At 39.8% G+C, this 17,075-nt stretch overlaps 1 protein-coding gene across 1 annotated transcript in view; it reads left to right on the forward strand.

Annotated features, from left to right (window-relative positions):
- otog (otogelin) overlaps positions 1-10,981 on the forward strand; it is a 54,434-nt gene extending 43,453 nt beyond the window's left edge. The window contains exons 43-56 of the mRNA XM_030413450.1: positions 107-295; positions 461-670; positions 784-888; positions 1,513-1,617; positions 1,706-1,807; positions 2,159-2,257; positions 2,468-2,508; positions 2,880-2,955; positions 3,326-3,504; positions 4,185-4,289; positions 4,617-4,736; positions 5,624-5,669; positions 8,285-8,364; positions 8,501-10,981. Coding sequence (XP_030269310.1) covers positions 107-295; positions 461-670; positions 784-888; positions 1,513-1,617; positions 1,706-1,807; positions 2,159-2,257; positions 2,468-2,508; positions 2,880-2,955; positions 3,326-3,504; positions 4,185-4,289; positions 4,617-4,736; positions 5,624-5,669; positions 8,285-8,364; positions 8,501-8,701 — 1,658 coding nt within the window. The 3' untranslated portion in view covers positions 8,702-10,981. The remainder of the gene's footprint in view (positions 1-106; positions 296-460; positions 671-783; positions 889-1,512; positions 1,618-1,705; positions 1,808-2,158; positions 2,258-2,467; positions 2,509-2,879; positions 2,956-3,325; positions 3,505-4,184; positions 4,290-4,616; positions 4,737-5,623; positions 5,670-8,284; positions 8,365-8,500) is intronic.
- Positions 10,982-17,075: the final 6,094 nt, after the last annotated feature.

Genomic DNA, 17,075 nt, shown 5'->3' on the forward strand with positions numbered 1-17,075 from the left:
CATCAAAGAAAGAAAATGATAAATATCTTAAGATTCTACAAATCTGCTGTCCACCTGCAGTCCAGTTTTATGTTTGAGATACTGACATGTGTGTCTCTGCCTTCAGCCTTTGTGTGTTCCGACACTCTGCGGTATCAGGCCTGTCTGCCGGCCTGCACGTCTCAGTCCTGCCCCAACCATGACTTCGACTCTGACCCAGATCAGTGTTCAGGCCTGACGGAGGGCTGCGTGTGCCCTGAGGGAACGCTCCTCCACCGGCCGTACTCCGCCCTCTGCATCTCACCTGAGAAGTGTGGTAAGATGCCAGTTTAACTGTAACTGTAATACATTTATTATCAGTCTTCACTCTTTTTGTTGAGTGCTTTTATTTTTCTAAAGACGGAGTAGTAGATTTTTGCTTCAGTGCTCTGAGAGAGAGCTCATTAGCAATGCTCTGGACCCTGTGTGTGTGTTTCTGCAGCTTGCACTGACAGCTCTGGTGCTCCCCGTGCACACGGCGAGGTTTGGAAAGCCTCAAAGGACGCCTGCTGCATGTACCGCTGCGACAACGACACCATCGTCCCAGTGGAGTACAACTGCTCCAACATTGCGGAGCCAGTGTGCCATCGAGTTGGGGAAGTGATTATCAGCCTGGCTGACGATGCCAGCTGCTGCCCGCAGAGAGTCTGCGGTGAGGCTATGAGTTTTAGTTTAAATCAAGTAGCCTCACTGGTCAATTCTGGGGCTCATTTCATATTTGAGAAACATTTGAGAAATGTGATGATTTAACTTCTGACTCTGCAGTGTGTAACCAGAGCTTGTGTGACCTGCTGCCTCCTGAGTGTAAATATGGGGAGAAGCTGGTGTCGTACTACAGACAGGACTCCTGCTGTCCCGACTATGTGTGTGGTGAGTTTCCTCTTTGACCAATAGAGTGATTGCTTCCCTTTCTTGTACTTAAAAAAGCCCTGTATTTAAATTATCTTCATCCAATAACATGTAAATAATCATCAACTGATACAAACACAGATATTTTATGTTTTAGATATACAGCTTCCAAATAATGTAAAAAATAAAACATCTAAATGCACTAAATAGATTATTATCTCATGCTCATAACAGACAAAGACTTAAATGTAAAAATGAAAAGTTTTCTTTTTACTGGAGATTTTGTGCCTCACATTTGCAGGTCATAGTCACTTCCAGGAGTCTCTGCAAGTTGCCTCACACTGACAACAGGAAGTCACTGCATCTGGCCAAGAAATTGTTTGGCACGGTTGAACGATTTACCCTTAAAACAACTTCTAGTTTTTATACTTGGTTTATGTAAGACATATAATGTGTTAATAAGAGGGTTTCAGAGGCCTTTCTTCCCATTTGAAGCCTGCTGTCGATGCTTTCCCCTGCTTCTAGTCTGTATAGATAACCACCTCCTTGCTGTACTCTATTAAATATGCAGTGAGAGTGGTACATCTTAGTAGCATGGTTCCTAAATGTACAACTAGCTCTTTAATGTTTCTGTTTGTGTTACAGAGTGTGATCCTGACCTCTGTGAATCAGACGTTCCCTCCTGCAGAGACGACCAGACTCTGATCGCCACCAGAGCTGATGGCAGCTGCTGTCTCGCACACATCTGCAGTCAGTAAAAAATTCACTGATTTAATGTTTTATTTTCTGCGTCACATTCAATCACGAGTTTGATGACTGAAGTGTGTGCTCTCTGCAGTGTGTTCGTCCTGTCCGGTGTCGCCTCCTCTCTGCGTTGACGGCGAGGTGCTGACGGTGGACAGTAACACCACAGACCGCTGCTGCCCCACCTACCAGTGTGGTCAGTGCACACACACACTTTTTCATTTTATTATTTCCCCTTTCTGTATTTTTACATTGATAGACAAACAAATACAAAAATAAAAGTTAACCTTAGACGCATAACGTGAACCAACATTTTTGAGGATACCTTACATTTGTCTGGTTAAAGAACTGTCCCTTGGGTGCTAAAATACAGCCGTAAAAATTTACTGATAAGTTCAATTTGGCTGACTCATCTGTTGTGCAGCTGCAACAGCTATGAATGCATAAATGACTGTTCTGTTTTATGTGTCTGTGTGTCTGTGTGTGTGTGTGTGTGTGTGTGTGTGTGTGTGTGTGTGTGTGTGTGTGTCTGTGTCTGTGTGTGCAGTGTGTGAGCCCTACAGGTGTCCCCAGCTTGGTTGTCCTGTTGGGATGTCGGTGATGTCTGTATCAAGTCCGGGTCGCTGCTGTCCCAACCAAACATGTGGTACGACTCGAAAAATCACTCCAGCAGAAACATTTTTATAATTGATTTAAAGGCATTACTAAATCAATATGAGACTGAGATTCACTTCAGCATAAAATAAGTTTAATTTTGGCTGTTTTTTGGCACTTCAGGGCTTTGATGACACAGAGACTTTTCTTAATTGGCTTAAAGCTACAGCTGAGCTGTGATGATTATTTTTTTTCCTTTCAGAATGTTCCTGTGAAAAGATCGCTTCCCCAAAATGTGGCCTGGTATGTCATGACTCTTTCTATTCTTTTGGACATGCAATGATGCATTTAACATGATGTGTATGTGTGTCATGATTAACATTAGTAGGTCATCATGCTCCAGCTAAGAGAGCTTTAGGTTTCTTAAAGCATTTTTTAAAGCAGTGAACAACCAAGTAATGCTTAAAATGTTTTAAAATGAACAAACTACAAGACACTACATGCAGCATATAACTGAATCTATGGATCATACAAACTGTGTATTTTTTTCTTTACAATTGTGTTCTATGTGTTTGTTTTAATCAAATTCTCTCTTCATTTTCTGTTTAAATGTTTCCCTGGTTCCCTGTGTATTCTCTCTGTGACCCTGGCTCGGTTCTTGTCGTGTTCTGCAGGGGGAGGCTGCTCAGCTGGACCGGGCCTTCCTGTCCGACCCACAGAATCAGTGTGCCTGCAAAAGATACAAGTGTGGTGAGTGCTGCTGGTTCAAATCCAAGATGGAGAAACTGAGACGAGTGATTTAGAAATACTCCACTTCCTGCAACAGCTACTTCACATTTTCTGTCATAACAGCAATCATATGAACTTATTTTGGAAATGGAAATCAGACATCGGGCATTTATTCACAATTAAAACGGGAATAAACAAATTGTTCAATAGGCTTACATCATATAGTAAGAATAACAACAAGTACAATTCAAATAATTTAAAAGTAAAATAACAAAAGACATTAAAAGCAATGCAGAAAAATATCTTAATTAAACAAGACTGATCAGATTTTGCCATTTGCCATCAGAAAATACAACCTAATACACACTGACCTTTCTGTGTGTGTGTTCAGTGCGCGAGGCGGTGTGTGTGTTAGGCGAGCGAGGTGTGTTGCGGCCCGGACAGACGCTGGTGGAACACGATGACGACGGCTTGTGTCACAGCAGGCAGTGCAGCCGCAGCCTCGACCTGGCGAGCGGCTTCCACCTGCTCCGCACCAGCAGCATCAACTGCTCCGCCCACTGCCAACCAGTAAGACCACAGCACACACACCAGTACACTCAGACAGGGAGAACGGAGTCTACTTCAGTGCTTTGACACCGCTACTTCTCTTTTTCCTGTACTTGTTCCTCATCTTGAACTCATTCCTTCTCTTCTTCTTTTCCTCCTTCTTCCTTTTCCTTTAAAAATACCTGACCTTAGAAAAGAAGAAGCCAAACCTCCCAGATACACAGGTAAAGTCTCAACTACTGTGACGGCGATAAATATTTTACCATTCAAACGGAGGATGGTACATGATTGATTATGTCAAGTAGAGCTGAAACTGTTGAGTTTATTGTATAGTTGATCGACACATTAATTGGAAACTATTTTAATAGTAGATTAGTGGTTGATTAGATAAGTGATACAGAAGTACCACAAAGTCACTGCTTCTGATGTCTCAAAAGTGAATATTTGCCAGTGTAACTTACATCACAGAATAACCAAAAAAATCTATTGGCCACCCCAACATGATGTCACGTTTTACATTTAATCACACAGTCAGAGCATCATATCAGGAAGACAGTTCTACAAAAAGAAACACACATTTCTACAGTAATTAGAGCTTAACCATCTTCTCTGCTTTTCTTGCTGAAAAAATCTTCATTTCTTTAATTTTAAATGTTCTTCATTGTTCCACAAAACTAGTTGGGACTGTTTCTGTGTTTCAGAATCAGATCTACGTCCCTCCGAAGGATCAGTCTACATGCTGCGGTGTGTGTAAGAATATTTCCTGCCTCTATGAACACGAGAACGGGACAACAGTTCTCTATAAGGTAGGATGATTATACATTAAATGTTTATGAACATCAACCCTTGATATTTTGAATGTATCACATAACCTGCAGTATCACCGGTACAAAGTACATCGTGAAGTATTGAAAGAAATTAGTTTGACAAAGGAAAGAATACAATTGCAACTTTCAACTTGGACCTCACAGTCTTCATCGTCAGATAATGTGCTCAGTTGTAGCTTTCGCGATTTTTGGCTCAACGCTGCAGTAAGTTAGTAACTGAGCCTGAGCCAGTTTAGCTATCAGATTTCCTTCGTAGCTCCTGTGGTTCAGCAATTGCTGTTAGTGACGCTGCTCATGTGTTTTCAGCCTGGGAAGTCCTGGGTATCAAACTGCATGAAGTTCGACTGCACAGACACTCTATCTGGACCCACGCTCATCTCCTACACCTTCAGCTGCCCACCATTCAACGAAACAGAGTGTATGAAGGTCAGCGTGCAGCAACACACACTTTCACAAAAAGACTCATAAATTCAAGTGTACGGAGCCGAGTTTGGGTAGAAAATATATCTTAAAGATCAAATTAAATTACTTTTAAATAACTATTCTCTTCCCTGGTTTGATGGGGACTACATTTACATATAGCAAATTATTATATTATTATTATATTATATGATTATAATTAGCAAGCACTAAATAGCATTTATTATTGTTTTCAGGCAGGTTTGACATATTATGCTGCAGGTTGGCAGGATCACCCCAGAATCTGTCATATGCTTCTACATGTTATTGGACTGGACTTTTTTAAACACCCCTAAGTATTCAAAAGAGGCAAAACTGCAGTTTACTTTTATATGCCACTTCTTGTAATTGTATGATGTTCATAGTACCATTCGATCGTTTTGCAATAGACTGGGGTTCTCAAAGTAAGCAGAGCATGTAGAAGTGAATGAACAATAATGTGTGTGCTCGGTTTGCAGGATTTATTCAGTCAGAGCAACATGTAGAAGATGAAGGAAATAAAAAAAAAACTTCCCCGGAGTCGTCTGTCAGTATTGTGTGAGAGATTTGTTTATTTTGTGGCAACTTTAATTCTTAACTTGGAAAGGTAATCTTCGCTTTTCATTCAAATAAAACAGTTTTAAATTGAAACAAAATGTCTAAAGGCTCTTCACGCGATAATTCAAGAATACCCCAAATAGTTTTTAGGGAGAACAGTCTATTTGTGCAAATACCGACTATCAGGAATGTCAACCAAAGAATGTCAAAATTCGAAAACCATATTGGTAACTTTTCTGTGACAGGCAGAGGGTTGTCACAGAAAAGGAAACCTTCTTTACTTCTGTCTTAACATTTTGACTCTTATCCGTACTCAGATCGGTGGAACTGTCGTAAGTTACATGGAGGGATGCTGTAAGACGTGTGAGTATCTGATCTGAGCATAGCAGCAGTTCTGTAGTTAGTGTAGAGCTGTAGGCTGCAGCTGACACTGAAGAGCGCCTTCACCTGCCGCTCAACATGTTTCCAACATGTTTGCCCTTCAGTTTGTCCGTTTCAGTCCAAAAGTCTTGTCTGAATTGGATCACAGCTGTTGGTTTCCTTGACATTTGTCTGCTGTTTATTCAGATTAGAGTTATCTGTCAGCGTGCTTTTCAGTGAACTCAGTCTTTTCAGAAAAATGGCAACGAATCACTCATTCAAGGTGTCACTGAAAAGCATCTGATCACATGCAAGTGGGTTTGTGGTTTATGTGCTGCAGCTTACCATCATGTACCAATCCCACCAGGTACTGGATTCCCTCTGTTCCCTTTCCCTGTTAGCCCCCTGACTCCCACAGTTAACACAAACTGTGAACGAGGTACACAAAACAACAAGGCTTGTCAGTGCCATTGTTGATATTCAACAATGTACTCCCTCCAAAAAAGAATATATTTCAAAACACACAGGAAGTCTGACTGCAAACTGTTCCTCTCTGCAGAACAAGTCCTCTCAACTGCTGTCTCATTTCAGGTCTCTATGAAATACAAATCAAAAGAAATTGGATGCAACAAAGCCAAAACATGCCCCTGAAATCATAAACATATACATTTATAACACATGTTGCATCCTGTTCACTTAATGAAGCTGCTCAATTTGGAATTTCGCTCATGATACTTCAAGTTTTTACCTTAAAAAAGAAGATATAATGATGCCATTTTACACCTGTAAAGGAGGCGGGGACTCAATCCTGAATGTAGGCCAAAAATGACGTCACACTTGAGAGGACAGTATTTACCCCCGTCCCTCCCTGTGGATCACGTACATGTACACAACAGCTAAACTCTTTCCCCATTTAGCACTGTCTGGGCAGTGCATTGTTGATTGCCAACAATGTACTGTTGGTAGTAGCCCAGTAGTTGGGCTTAGACGTCTGCATGTGTCAGTAGATCATGATGTGGGTTGGTGTCGGGGTCTTTCCGTTAAACACGTAGCTGCTGTAGAAGATCTGCATGCTGCTGCACCACAGCTGCGGTGCTGCTCCGCCACCAGGGGGAGCTGTGTGGGAAACTGAAGCTGCTGTGTGAGGCATTTTACCATCAAAGAGTCATCAGAGCAAACTCGTCTATGCATTATGTATTTTTTTGCATTTTGAAAACTCAAGTAAAAGAGTTATTTGAGCGTCTGGATTATTGAAGTGAAAGTAGAGTCCTCTTCCTGAATTTGGTTGGACATGAAACTCACCTGGCTTATTAGCACAAATGTGAACAACTTGGAAAATATCTGGTTCATATGAACAAACCTCTGGACATGAAAACTTGAGAAGAAACTTGAGAAACTTTGGAAGAGCATTTCAGTGAGAAACTTCCAATTATCATGTTTAATATTCTTTTTGGTTTTGTCATGCTAGTGGCAGACTAAAGCTACTCTTTGGAGAAACCTGATAAAACACGAGCAGTTTAAATAAATCAAAACAACAGAACAGTTGCATCTTGTTCCATGAGCAAACTGATAGAGACATTTTAACTTGTGTATGTAAGATGTATATATATGTATATTCACCATAACATTGTTGAAACTGTAATATTTCAAAAATGTATGTAAAATATTTGTGCTCATTTACTCCAGTTTGCTCTGTTCTTACCAGTGTTTAATGATAAACAAGACAGAAATGTACCGATGGTTGTGGGCAAACTGACACTGCGTTTTTTTCAATATTACTAACAAATGTTGAAAACGATTCTTATGTAAATAATTTATTCTACTCATGATGTTCAAATTTGATTTGATATCTTTTAGATTTGATCTAAGCCTCACAGGAGTTCAATGATTTTAGGATTTATTACTTATCTTACAGACTGTGGTGACATAGATCCCTTCATGTAAACAGCTTTTACAATGAATTTACCACTGGTAATACTGAATGGTTGTAGTAGTGTAAACAAGGAATTTATGATGATGGCTGGTGGTGAAAGTAGTAAAAAAACAGACTGAGAAAGATGATAAAACATAGAGGAACCTCTCCAGAAGCGCCACACACAGCAGCTTTAGGTTCATGCTAATATTTTTGTTTCTTTGTTTGTTTGTTTTTATTTTTTGCCACATGGCACAAAGGTTGATGGAGCATTTTTATTTTATCTCATTTATTAACCCATTTTGAAAGATTAAAATGTTTAAAAACATTTATTTATAGTCATATTGTGTACAGGGTAAATGCATGAAGGATCACATCATCGCTGTTTATATGTATTTTTTTTAACTTTTGTTTTGTATCACTTGCCACTGACTGGGAAGCTTCCTCCTTTGCTTTTTAACTACAAAGCATTTATACGATCTCTCAGCTGTATTTCCTCCTTTCTTTCTTCAAACTCATCCATCTACTAAAACTGCTTGACAGCTTGCGCATGTTCAACAGGCGTTTGTGCTTCCCAGGACTCTTTGTTCTCTGACATCTTCTTGATGTTTTCTGTGTTCTCTACGTGCAGCAGGTCAGATGCTTTGTCTTTAGTTTCTCATGTTAACTGTGTTCCAACTGATTTAGTTTGTTGTCGTGTGAACAGGCAAAGAAGATGGGAAGTCATGCCAGAAGGTGACGGTGAGGATGACTATAAGGAAGAACGACTGTCGAAGCAACAGACCGGTATGTTTAGTGTCTGTTGTCATGTGTTTGAAGCACCTGAACGTTTTAATGAAGAGCACAAGAAAATATAAAATCTGATGCTGTGGTGGAATAATTAGAATTACTTGGCTCTGTACCATCTCTCTGTGTCCTGCAGGTGAACATCGTGTCATGTGACGGGAAGTGTCCGTCTGCCAGCATCTACAACTACAACATCAACACGTACGCTCGCTTCTGCAAGTGCTGCAGGGAGACGGGGCTGCAGCGGCGCTCCGTACAGCTCTACTGCAGCGGTAACGCCACCTGGGTCAGCTACACCATCCAGGAGCCCACCGACTGCTCCTGCCAGTGGTCCTGAACACACACACACACACACACACACACACACACAGTATTCAGATCTACATCCTCTAAAACCACGAGAGATAGAAGAAGAGGGAGAAGAAACCACAGCCATGTTGCTATAGGATGCTGGGAGAGTGAAGTACTGAGCTGTGATTTCCAGGGCTGAATGACTTTTATTAGTTAGATGTCCCGGTGCCTCTGCTGGCTGGGAGGAGGTACTGCATAGCAGCGAGGCAGGACTTACTCCTCCGCAGGCAGAATCAATCTATAGGAGACCGTAAGGTGACCCTTGACATCTGATTTTCCCCTTCACACTGAAGCAGATAGGGTGCGACAAAATTAAGTGTGGCCCACTTGACACCACATGATGAGTTTTATTATATATGTCATTTCAGAGAATTGTGATTTTGACATTGACATCTTTTTGTTTTTCATACATTCATACATGCCACAGTTTAGTAAGTAAACACCTTCGTGATCTTTTTCATAACTCTACATATGAAATTCATGGATTGAAGATGTGTAAAGAAGAACCAAACACCCAAAGAAAAATAAAACAACATCAACAAAATAAACAAATAGATAAATGCATAACAGAAACATCTTTTATTACATAACATTCATGTACACGTTATTACAAGTTATGTACAGTGAAACAGTTTTTTCTTGCTGTTATTATTCCTGCTGTTAAGGGAGGAGGGGACAGTATCCACCGTTTGGTGCAAAATATATATGCTTATCTATAATTTTTTGTACACTTTCTGTTCCCCATACAGTGTTTCATGCGGAGCTGCACTAAACTGACAGAAACAAAAAGAGCACATTTCATTCTTAAAACACAGTAACTTTGGAAGATACTCACTTGATAGGACTTACTCAGGCGACTGAAGCCTCATACTAATTTAAGATAAACTTCAGAGTGTATTTTTTCCTTCGTTATTCAAAGCGGAATCACATTAGGAAGTTTCTTCACTGTCAGAATGAACAGTAGGAATGATTCCACCAAGCAAAGCCTGTTTCAGTGTTTATACGTGCGCTTGACTGTTTTTGTTACAATACTTGAATCACTCAACAGAAAGGATCAAATTTCACATCAGGTTGTTCACTTTTCTCTAAAATATTCAGATTTATAGACAAATACTGAACAATCATTTAAAAATGGAAATGTAAATTGAAACGGATGCAAGTATTTGCAAATCCTTTTTGTCCTAAATTCAATTAAATACATCACAAAGACAAGATATCTAATGTTAAAACTGATAACTGTTCAATTTATTTTAGATATGAACTAATCTATTTACAATGAATGCAACACAAAAAGTGGGAAGAACCACATTAGTCTAAGTTCTTTGGAATCATTGATTTACCACATTTTGGTAGTTTTGCTGGTGTTTGCTCGTAACTATCAACATTTTGCTCACTTCCTGTTTTTGTCATGACTTATCAGATTTTTTCCCCAAGATGTGAAGACAAGTCTGAGGCATATTTACTAAAGTTTTTTCGTATCTTTAAATACTGTTCTGATAACTAATTGCTATAATCGTTCAAAATGACGGATGACCATTTTTAAAAACACGCTGCTTGACTGCACTGCTGCTCTGCCACCTCCCTGCCAGCCAGAGTTCAGAGAACGGAAAAGTAAGTTGCTGTTTTGTTTGTGAGCGGGAAACTGTTTCTCTGCGCTTCTGTGCTGAAAAGTAAAAGATTCAAAAATATATATGTTAAAACGTTTATAAACCGGCCATCAAGAAATATCACCATCATCCTTTTGAAATTAATATTTTACCCAGGAATCCTTCTTTGGTCTTTGTTTTTTGTAAATAACTCAGTTTCCTAACTTCTTAAAATGATTTGCAAAATCAAATTCTTAGATATTTCACTTCTAGAAAGACAACAATAAACTGTATATTCAGTGATGTGAAATATTCTTCATATAATCGACACTAGTGAGGTGTATTAACTGATTTGAATCCAGCTGTATGTGGAGCACTTTATTTATTTATTGGAGTTTGATAGAGCACAGCCGTTCACGACCTAAAGAGAAGCATTCGACCCAACTAGACATCAAACAAAACTGACAGGATCCAAAACTTTGATTTGGTTTTATTCCCAACGACAGAATAATGTGGAGATCATAGAGTTGCGTTAGAGATGTATGTTTCTCTGTGGACTAAATTCTTAATGTGTTTGTTGATGTCAAACAGACCCACCTGGATAGTCCAGTTAAAGAGGATTTGTATCATACAAGTGTACATTTGCATTTTCAATAAATATTTCCTTTGGAAAAACTAAACATGGTTTGCTCTGTTTATTAGATAAGAGTGAAGTTACTGAGAGAGACCCGACACACCTGTCTTTTGCTAAGATTGGTTAATGCTTTGATTTTTAGATTATGTTCATCAGACTTTATTCAGACTTCACTGTTTGGTGTGTGGACTCCTGAGCATCATTTGGGATCATTGAAACCATATAAAAACATTGCAGTTGCCTCTTTAATTTCAGAGACTCAGTGTCCAGTATCAATCAACTGCTAAACCAGATGTGCGAGGATGGATATCCAGAGGAAGTAAGAGCAGTAAATCCGCTCCTCCTCTCGTATTGGTGTTACACAGCCTGCTCAGACTCCAGACTGGCTGGCTGGTCTGAACGCACGGATGCAGCACGTTGGCACGGGCAGACGAGAAAATGATATTGAGCCCGAAAAGCCAATGAACCCAGAAAATCCAGGGACCCGATGAGCTGGAGAGACCAGACGAGGAGATCACACACAGCTCAGATGGTGAAGTGATGTCAGGAACAGGCTAAACACAGGGTAAAACACCTCACGTAGGCGTAGGGATTAAAGTTTGAACTGCAGGTTACACCGCGTGCTGGGAACTCAAAGGTCTTCTCGCCAGGATAAAAATATTGGCATTGTACGTTGATGCCATCCACGGATTTGTTACATTTGTACGTTACATGTGTCATATCTACATTTCTGCAGTCATAAGCACAAAACAACCAGGTAGTCTAAAAGATACTGCCCGTTTTCAGCTGGGTTTGTGGCAACAGGACCAGTTAAGTGAGGGCATGATCTTTTCCTAACCCTAACAGGGCTGATGGGAAAAGTGTTAACAGGTGTGTGAGGTGAGGTGAGGCGAGGTGATGAGGAATGGTTGGAGAACTGTTTACTGCCGCGGGATCTTTAATGACAGGAGAGTTAGTGCATGGCAGGGAAAACAAAGCAACCGTGAGAATGTGTGGCTGAGAGTTGGCCGACACCTCTCCTGTAAGCCCGCGCCGAGGGATGAGAAGGGCACAGAGCGATCATCTGATCGCGTTGTACAACTGCTGACGTCCGACCGGCTGGACCGCGGCCCAAAACGCCCGCTGATGTCACCAAACATGCAACTGCCGAGAGCCAGACTGGCATCAAAGAAACCTAGTATGTGGGGCATGATGGTTTAAATCATGCCTGCACAGCTGCAGCGCACGGCTCGTGAATTTTAGTGGATGAAGTCATGTTGCTGTTTTTGTTCTTTGTAACACGACATCCAACAGTTTGGTTCCAGAAAAACACTCATCTAATCGCAAAGAGTTTTCAAACATTGAAATACAATCCAAGTGCGCTTTTGACTGACTGCAGCCTCACCTGATGAGACAGAACACCTTTAAACATCTCCCCCCCCTGCATTCAGTGAAGTCCGCTTACACTGACACCCATTCACATGTTTCATTTTTTGTGTGTGTGCTGCTTAAAGGGTTTGGTTGGGTGTTGATGTGTGGTGGATGGAGGTCTCGGGGGTTATGAAGGGTCATCTCTACCCTGTAATCCTGCTACAACAGCTGCAACCCCCTCAAACTTCACACCCCCGCACCCCCCCCACCATTAAAGAACTGAGTGTTTGCATTAATTTTGCCGACCAACAACATTCCAGCACTGACCTGCTTCAAAAACTGAGGAAAAGAAGTTAAGCTGGAATGAAACAGAAAAATAGGTGGCATAATTACAATAGCATTCATTGTTTTATTACAGTGGTATAGATATATTTATATACATTTAATCAAAAGGATTTAGACAGGCCGGTTAACCTCATGTGCATGTCTGGATTGGATTGTGGGAGGACGCCTGAGTGCCCGGAGAGAACCCAACGCAGCGCGGGGAGAGAGGCCCCAGTCGGGTCTCGAACCCGTGACCTTCTTGCTGTGAGGCGACAGCGCTAACACTGCCAACCCGCCCAACAACAGGGATGCCCATTCGCACCCGACTAAAACCAGGCTCGCGCTGGCCCTCAAAATGACAGCCACAGAGAAGTGCATTGTGGGTGATGGCTCTTCCAGTGAAATTGCTGGAAAGTGACTGACAGAATGACAAGCCCAGAGCAGCTGCATACACACACACACACACACACACACACACCCACACACACACACACACACACACACACACACACACACACACACACACACACACACACTTCATCATCGTCACAACCCTCATCATCCAAAATCAGCTGCTGTATTTTGTGTGTTTCTAATTAAATTTTTTATGTAAAAGATTAAAGGACCATACCGTGTTTCGGCATGTTTATTTAGTTTATTTACACAAAATGACATTAACTTTCCATCATAGTCAATCATCATAAGTTGGTTTTGATTTTCTTACTTTTTTGATTTTCTTACTTTTTTTCCCATTTGTATTCAAATGTGTTTGTTAATTCCTTTAACTGCATGCTCTGTAGTTTGAGACACTGAGATTTATCATGTAGCCATTGGTTTCCATTTCTTTTTGCTATAGTATATTTCAAGTTAAACCTCCACATGCTGCTGCCCTGAGGCTATGCTGTACTTCTTTCCATCATACTGTTTTCCATTCGGCTGCCATCGTGCACCCACGACCATTGAATAAAAGCACATGCTGTACAGTAACATGGTGCAGTAACTCGAATTAATATGTTTTCTATGCTCCAAATATTCTGACATGAGAAAGCAAACCTCACTGAATCTGGCAGAGACATAGTTGTGTTGTTTATAACTGTAACTGTTTTATTATTCGTGTGGTTGATGAACAAGAAAATCAGCAAATCACTCGCAGCTTATCACTGGCAACCTGCACCCAACATGGTGAAGTGTGAAATGATTAAATTTGCCTTTTTGAATGAAGAAAATGTCTTTCAGAATACAGTTTTTCTTTCTTTTCACGTTACACATATTCTCTATACTTCATACTGTGAACATCCGCACATTCCATCATCCTCGTTTCCAACACTTAAACTCCTGTTTCTTATTTTATAAAAACAGATTTCTATTTTCTATTCATGAGTCATATTCATTATTTCATTTTTTAAAATATTTTATACTATTTTTGACTTTGATTTCTCTTACTGTTACTATTATGCACCAAATTATCACCGCAAAATCTTTGTATTTAAAAACCGTCTTGCAATAAAACTAAATCCAATATAATTGAATTGATACATTTTAGCCGCAAAACACAAAAGAGTAAAAAAATAAATACAATTGAAACCAAAACCTTTAGATTAGTTAAAATGTCAGTCATGTGTGTTGATGTTTCATCTGACTTCCTTAATTAAAAAAAAAAGAAGAAAATACTGAGATAAGTTTTTATCATACATAGTTTGTTGCTAAATCAATGAAAAAATAATGCTGAAATGTAACCTTGAATTATCAGTTAGTCTGCAACTGTTGAATGATTGATTCATTGTTTAGGATGATTTTTAGCTTTGTTACTAGCTTGTCTCTTAGGGTTCAAGGAAAAGTCCTTCCTGGCCTTAATATCTATCAAACCTTTACCAGGAGAAAACGATGAAAAAAGCCCACAGATTTTGACTTTGACATGCTGATTAGTCCCTCAGCTCAGAAGTTCATAAAACATGTCAGCACCGTCAGCACTTCAGTCACTGCCCCTTTTGTCGCCGTGTCTTTGAACCGGACGGCAGCTTCTCTCTGATTTACATGCAGGAGCAGGAGGAGGAGTGTAAAAACATCCTGATGTCAGAGGCAGCTGATGACCGGGCCAGACCCCGGCCATCAGGTGAAGCCCTGGGACAGAGCGCTGGACATTTGTCCCATGTACAGGAAGTGACCTGATGGCTTTGTCACAGCAGGAGCAGATAGAGAGAGCAGGTTGAATTGATTTAACCTTCGACCCCTGAGAGGAAGACAGAGGTGGACCTGATCTGTTCTCAAGACTGAAACACAGTGAAGGCACATTGGGGCAGAGAGATAGACGAAAATGAGCATTTAATAAATAATCTGCTCCTGCATTCAAAATGGAATTTAATGAACATAAATATGAACAATAGGTTATATAAAAAATTTCAAACGTGCTGAAGCAGAACAGCCTCTTTTATATCTTTATATATTTTAGGTTATTATATTTTTTTATATGTTGATGTTTGATGCGTTATCATTCGCAGGCGTTGGTTTCATTGGCTACAAACATGCAGATGAGAGATGTAGATATTAATTGAAATTGTACTCAGTACTCAATTATGATTTTAAAAGTAACTAAGTATGTGACGTGGTATGATATGCACTTAAGAACTACACTGATGAAATGACAGACTTGAAAAAATGAAATAATGACTTATTAATTACTATAATTTGAGTAGTTGTTATAAGTGACTTTCACCTCTGCTAGTCACCAACAATTATGTGTAAGAATAAGTGTTTAATTTCCCAAAAGTCATACTTGAGTGAAAGTAAAGATAAGGTCTTTGAATATGACTTTGGTAAAAGTGGAAGTAACCCCTGTGTATAGCACTTGAGTAAAAGTCTTTAAGTGTCTTGACAATAAGTGTAGTTATCAGCTGATTATCTGTTATCTGCTATAATCTGCTTTTTATTCAAATGCACTACTTTGGCTCTGGTGCAGCATGCAAGCTGCACTATTAACTTAAGTTTTCCAATAAATGTAGGTAGAAAAGTAACAATATTTGCCTCCAAGATGCAGCGGAGTGGGAATATAAAGTAGATGACAGTGGAATTACGAAGTAAAGTACTCATACCTCAAAATTGTACTTACGGTAAGAACAGAACCAGAGCAAATGTACTTAGCTACATTTAATCACCGATAAGATAAAGATACAAAGAGTATTCTGATACTTCCTCAAACTGTACGGAGGACCATTCATCTTCTTTGCATGTGAAGGTTTCAAAATCAGCACAGATCAACCAAAGTCTGTCACCAAGTGAAGAAATGCACGTCAGTGGTTTTCTCCCAGTCATGGTGATTCATGACTGCAGTGTTGTTTCATAACTGAGGGGAAAACCAGAGAAACCAGAAAAAAATGCACATTTGTGGGGAATCTCTTTGTTCTTTTACAGAGCCGTGAGGAGTCACACATGAATAATCTAAGCTGGACACTCAGATCAGATCACTCTGGTCTGAACTTTAGCCCTGATGATAGTTATAATAAAGTTACACCAGTTATATTGCTGCTACAGTTAAGTTACAGTTAAACTGAAATTTAACAGCACAGTTAAGAAGAGTTGTGTTCACTGTGTTTAGAAGAAGAGTCCAAAGGATTTGTTTTTTTGTGTGTCTACTGAGTGACACTGATGTTTGTATATGTCGATAAGCTGAAGGGACAGCCCTGTTTCTTCAGAAAATATGTTCTGCAGGAGGTGAAAATAATGATGTTCCCAAAAAAAACATATTTTTAAGGAGTAGCAGTCACTTTCCCCTCAGACTTTTCATCGTCGACGCCTGAAAGTTTGGTTTATGACCAAACACTTGCAGAGCTAATGACTTTTCCCATCAGCCTCAGCTGTACTTTGTGTTAAGTGCTAATTAGCAAAAATTCAAACAAAAAGTCCTGTCAGTTTACTCATTTGCATTGGCTTTTTGACCAATATAATGAGGAAAAGATTTATATTGACTGTGTTTTGGGACATGAAGCTGAAAGGAAGTAATCTCTAAAGTATCATTTTTGAAAATAGAACAATCCATTTTTATTGTCAGTAAGCTAACAGGAGTGTTCTGAAGACTTGAACCAGAGCCAGACTGATACTAGATGTTTGGGGCTGATGCATATACAATACTAAATTCTGATATCCATGTGATATCCAATATTCCTATAATATTCTAACACAGAATATCTGTGTTAGAATATTACACTTTTTTGCAATTCTCCATCAAATGTGGTTATCGAATACTTGTGACAAAGATATGAATATAATAGAGGCAGGATATGTTACAGTTCCTCACTGGGGAACATGAGTACATGAGTGTGTACGTGTGTGTGTGTGTGTGTCTGTGTGTGACATGTTCAAACTAAAGACAAGGCCTTTATAAGAGCTGTGCAGACACACACACTACAGAGACAGTTCTTTAGATGAACTGTAAACAAATAGAGCTGTAGTAGTCAGAGATGGAGAGAACA

The sequence above is a fragment of the Sparus aurata genome, chromosome 4 (genome assembly GCF_900880675.1).
Source record: "Sparus aurata chromosome 4, fSpaAur1.1, whole genome shotgun sequence".
Lineage (NCBI taxonomy): Eukaryota > Metazoa > Chordata > Actinopteri > Spariformes > Sparidae > Sparus > Sparus aurata.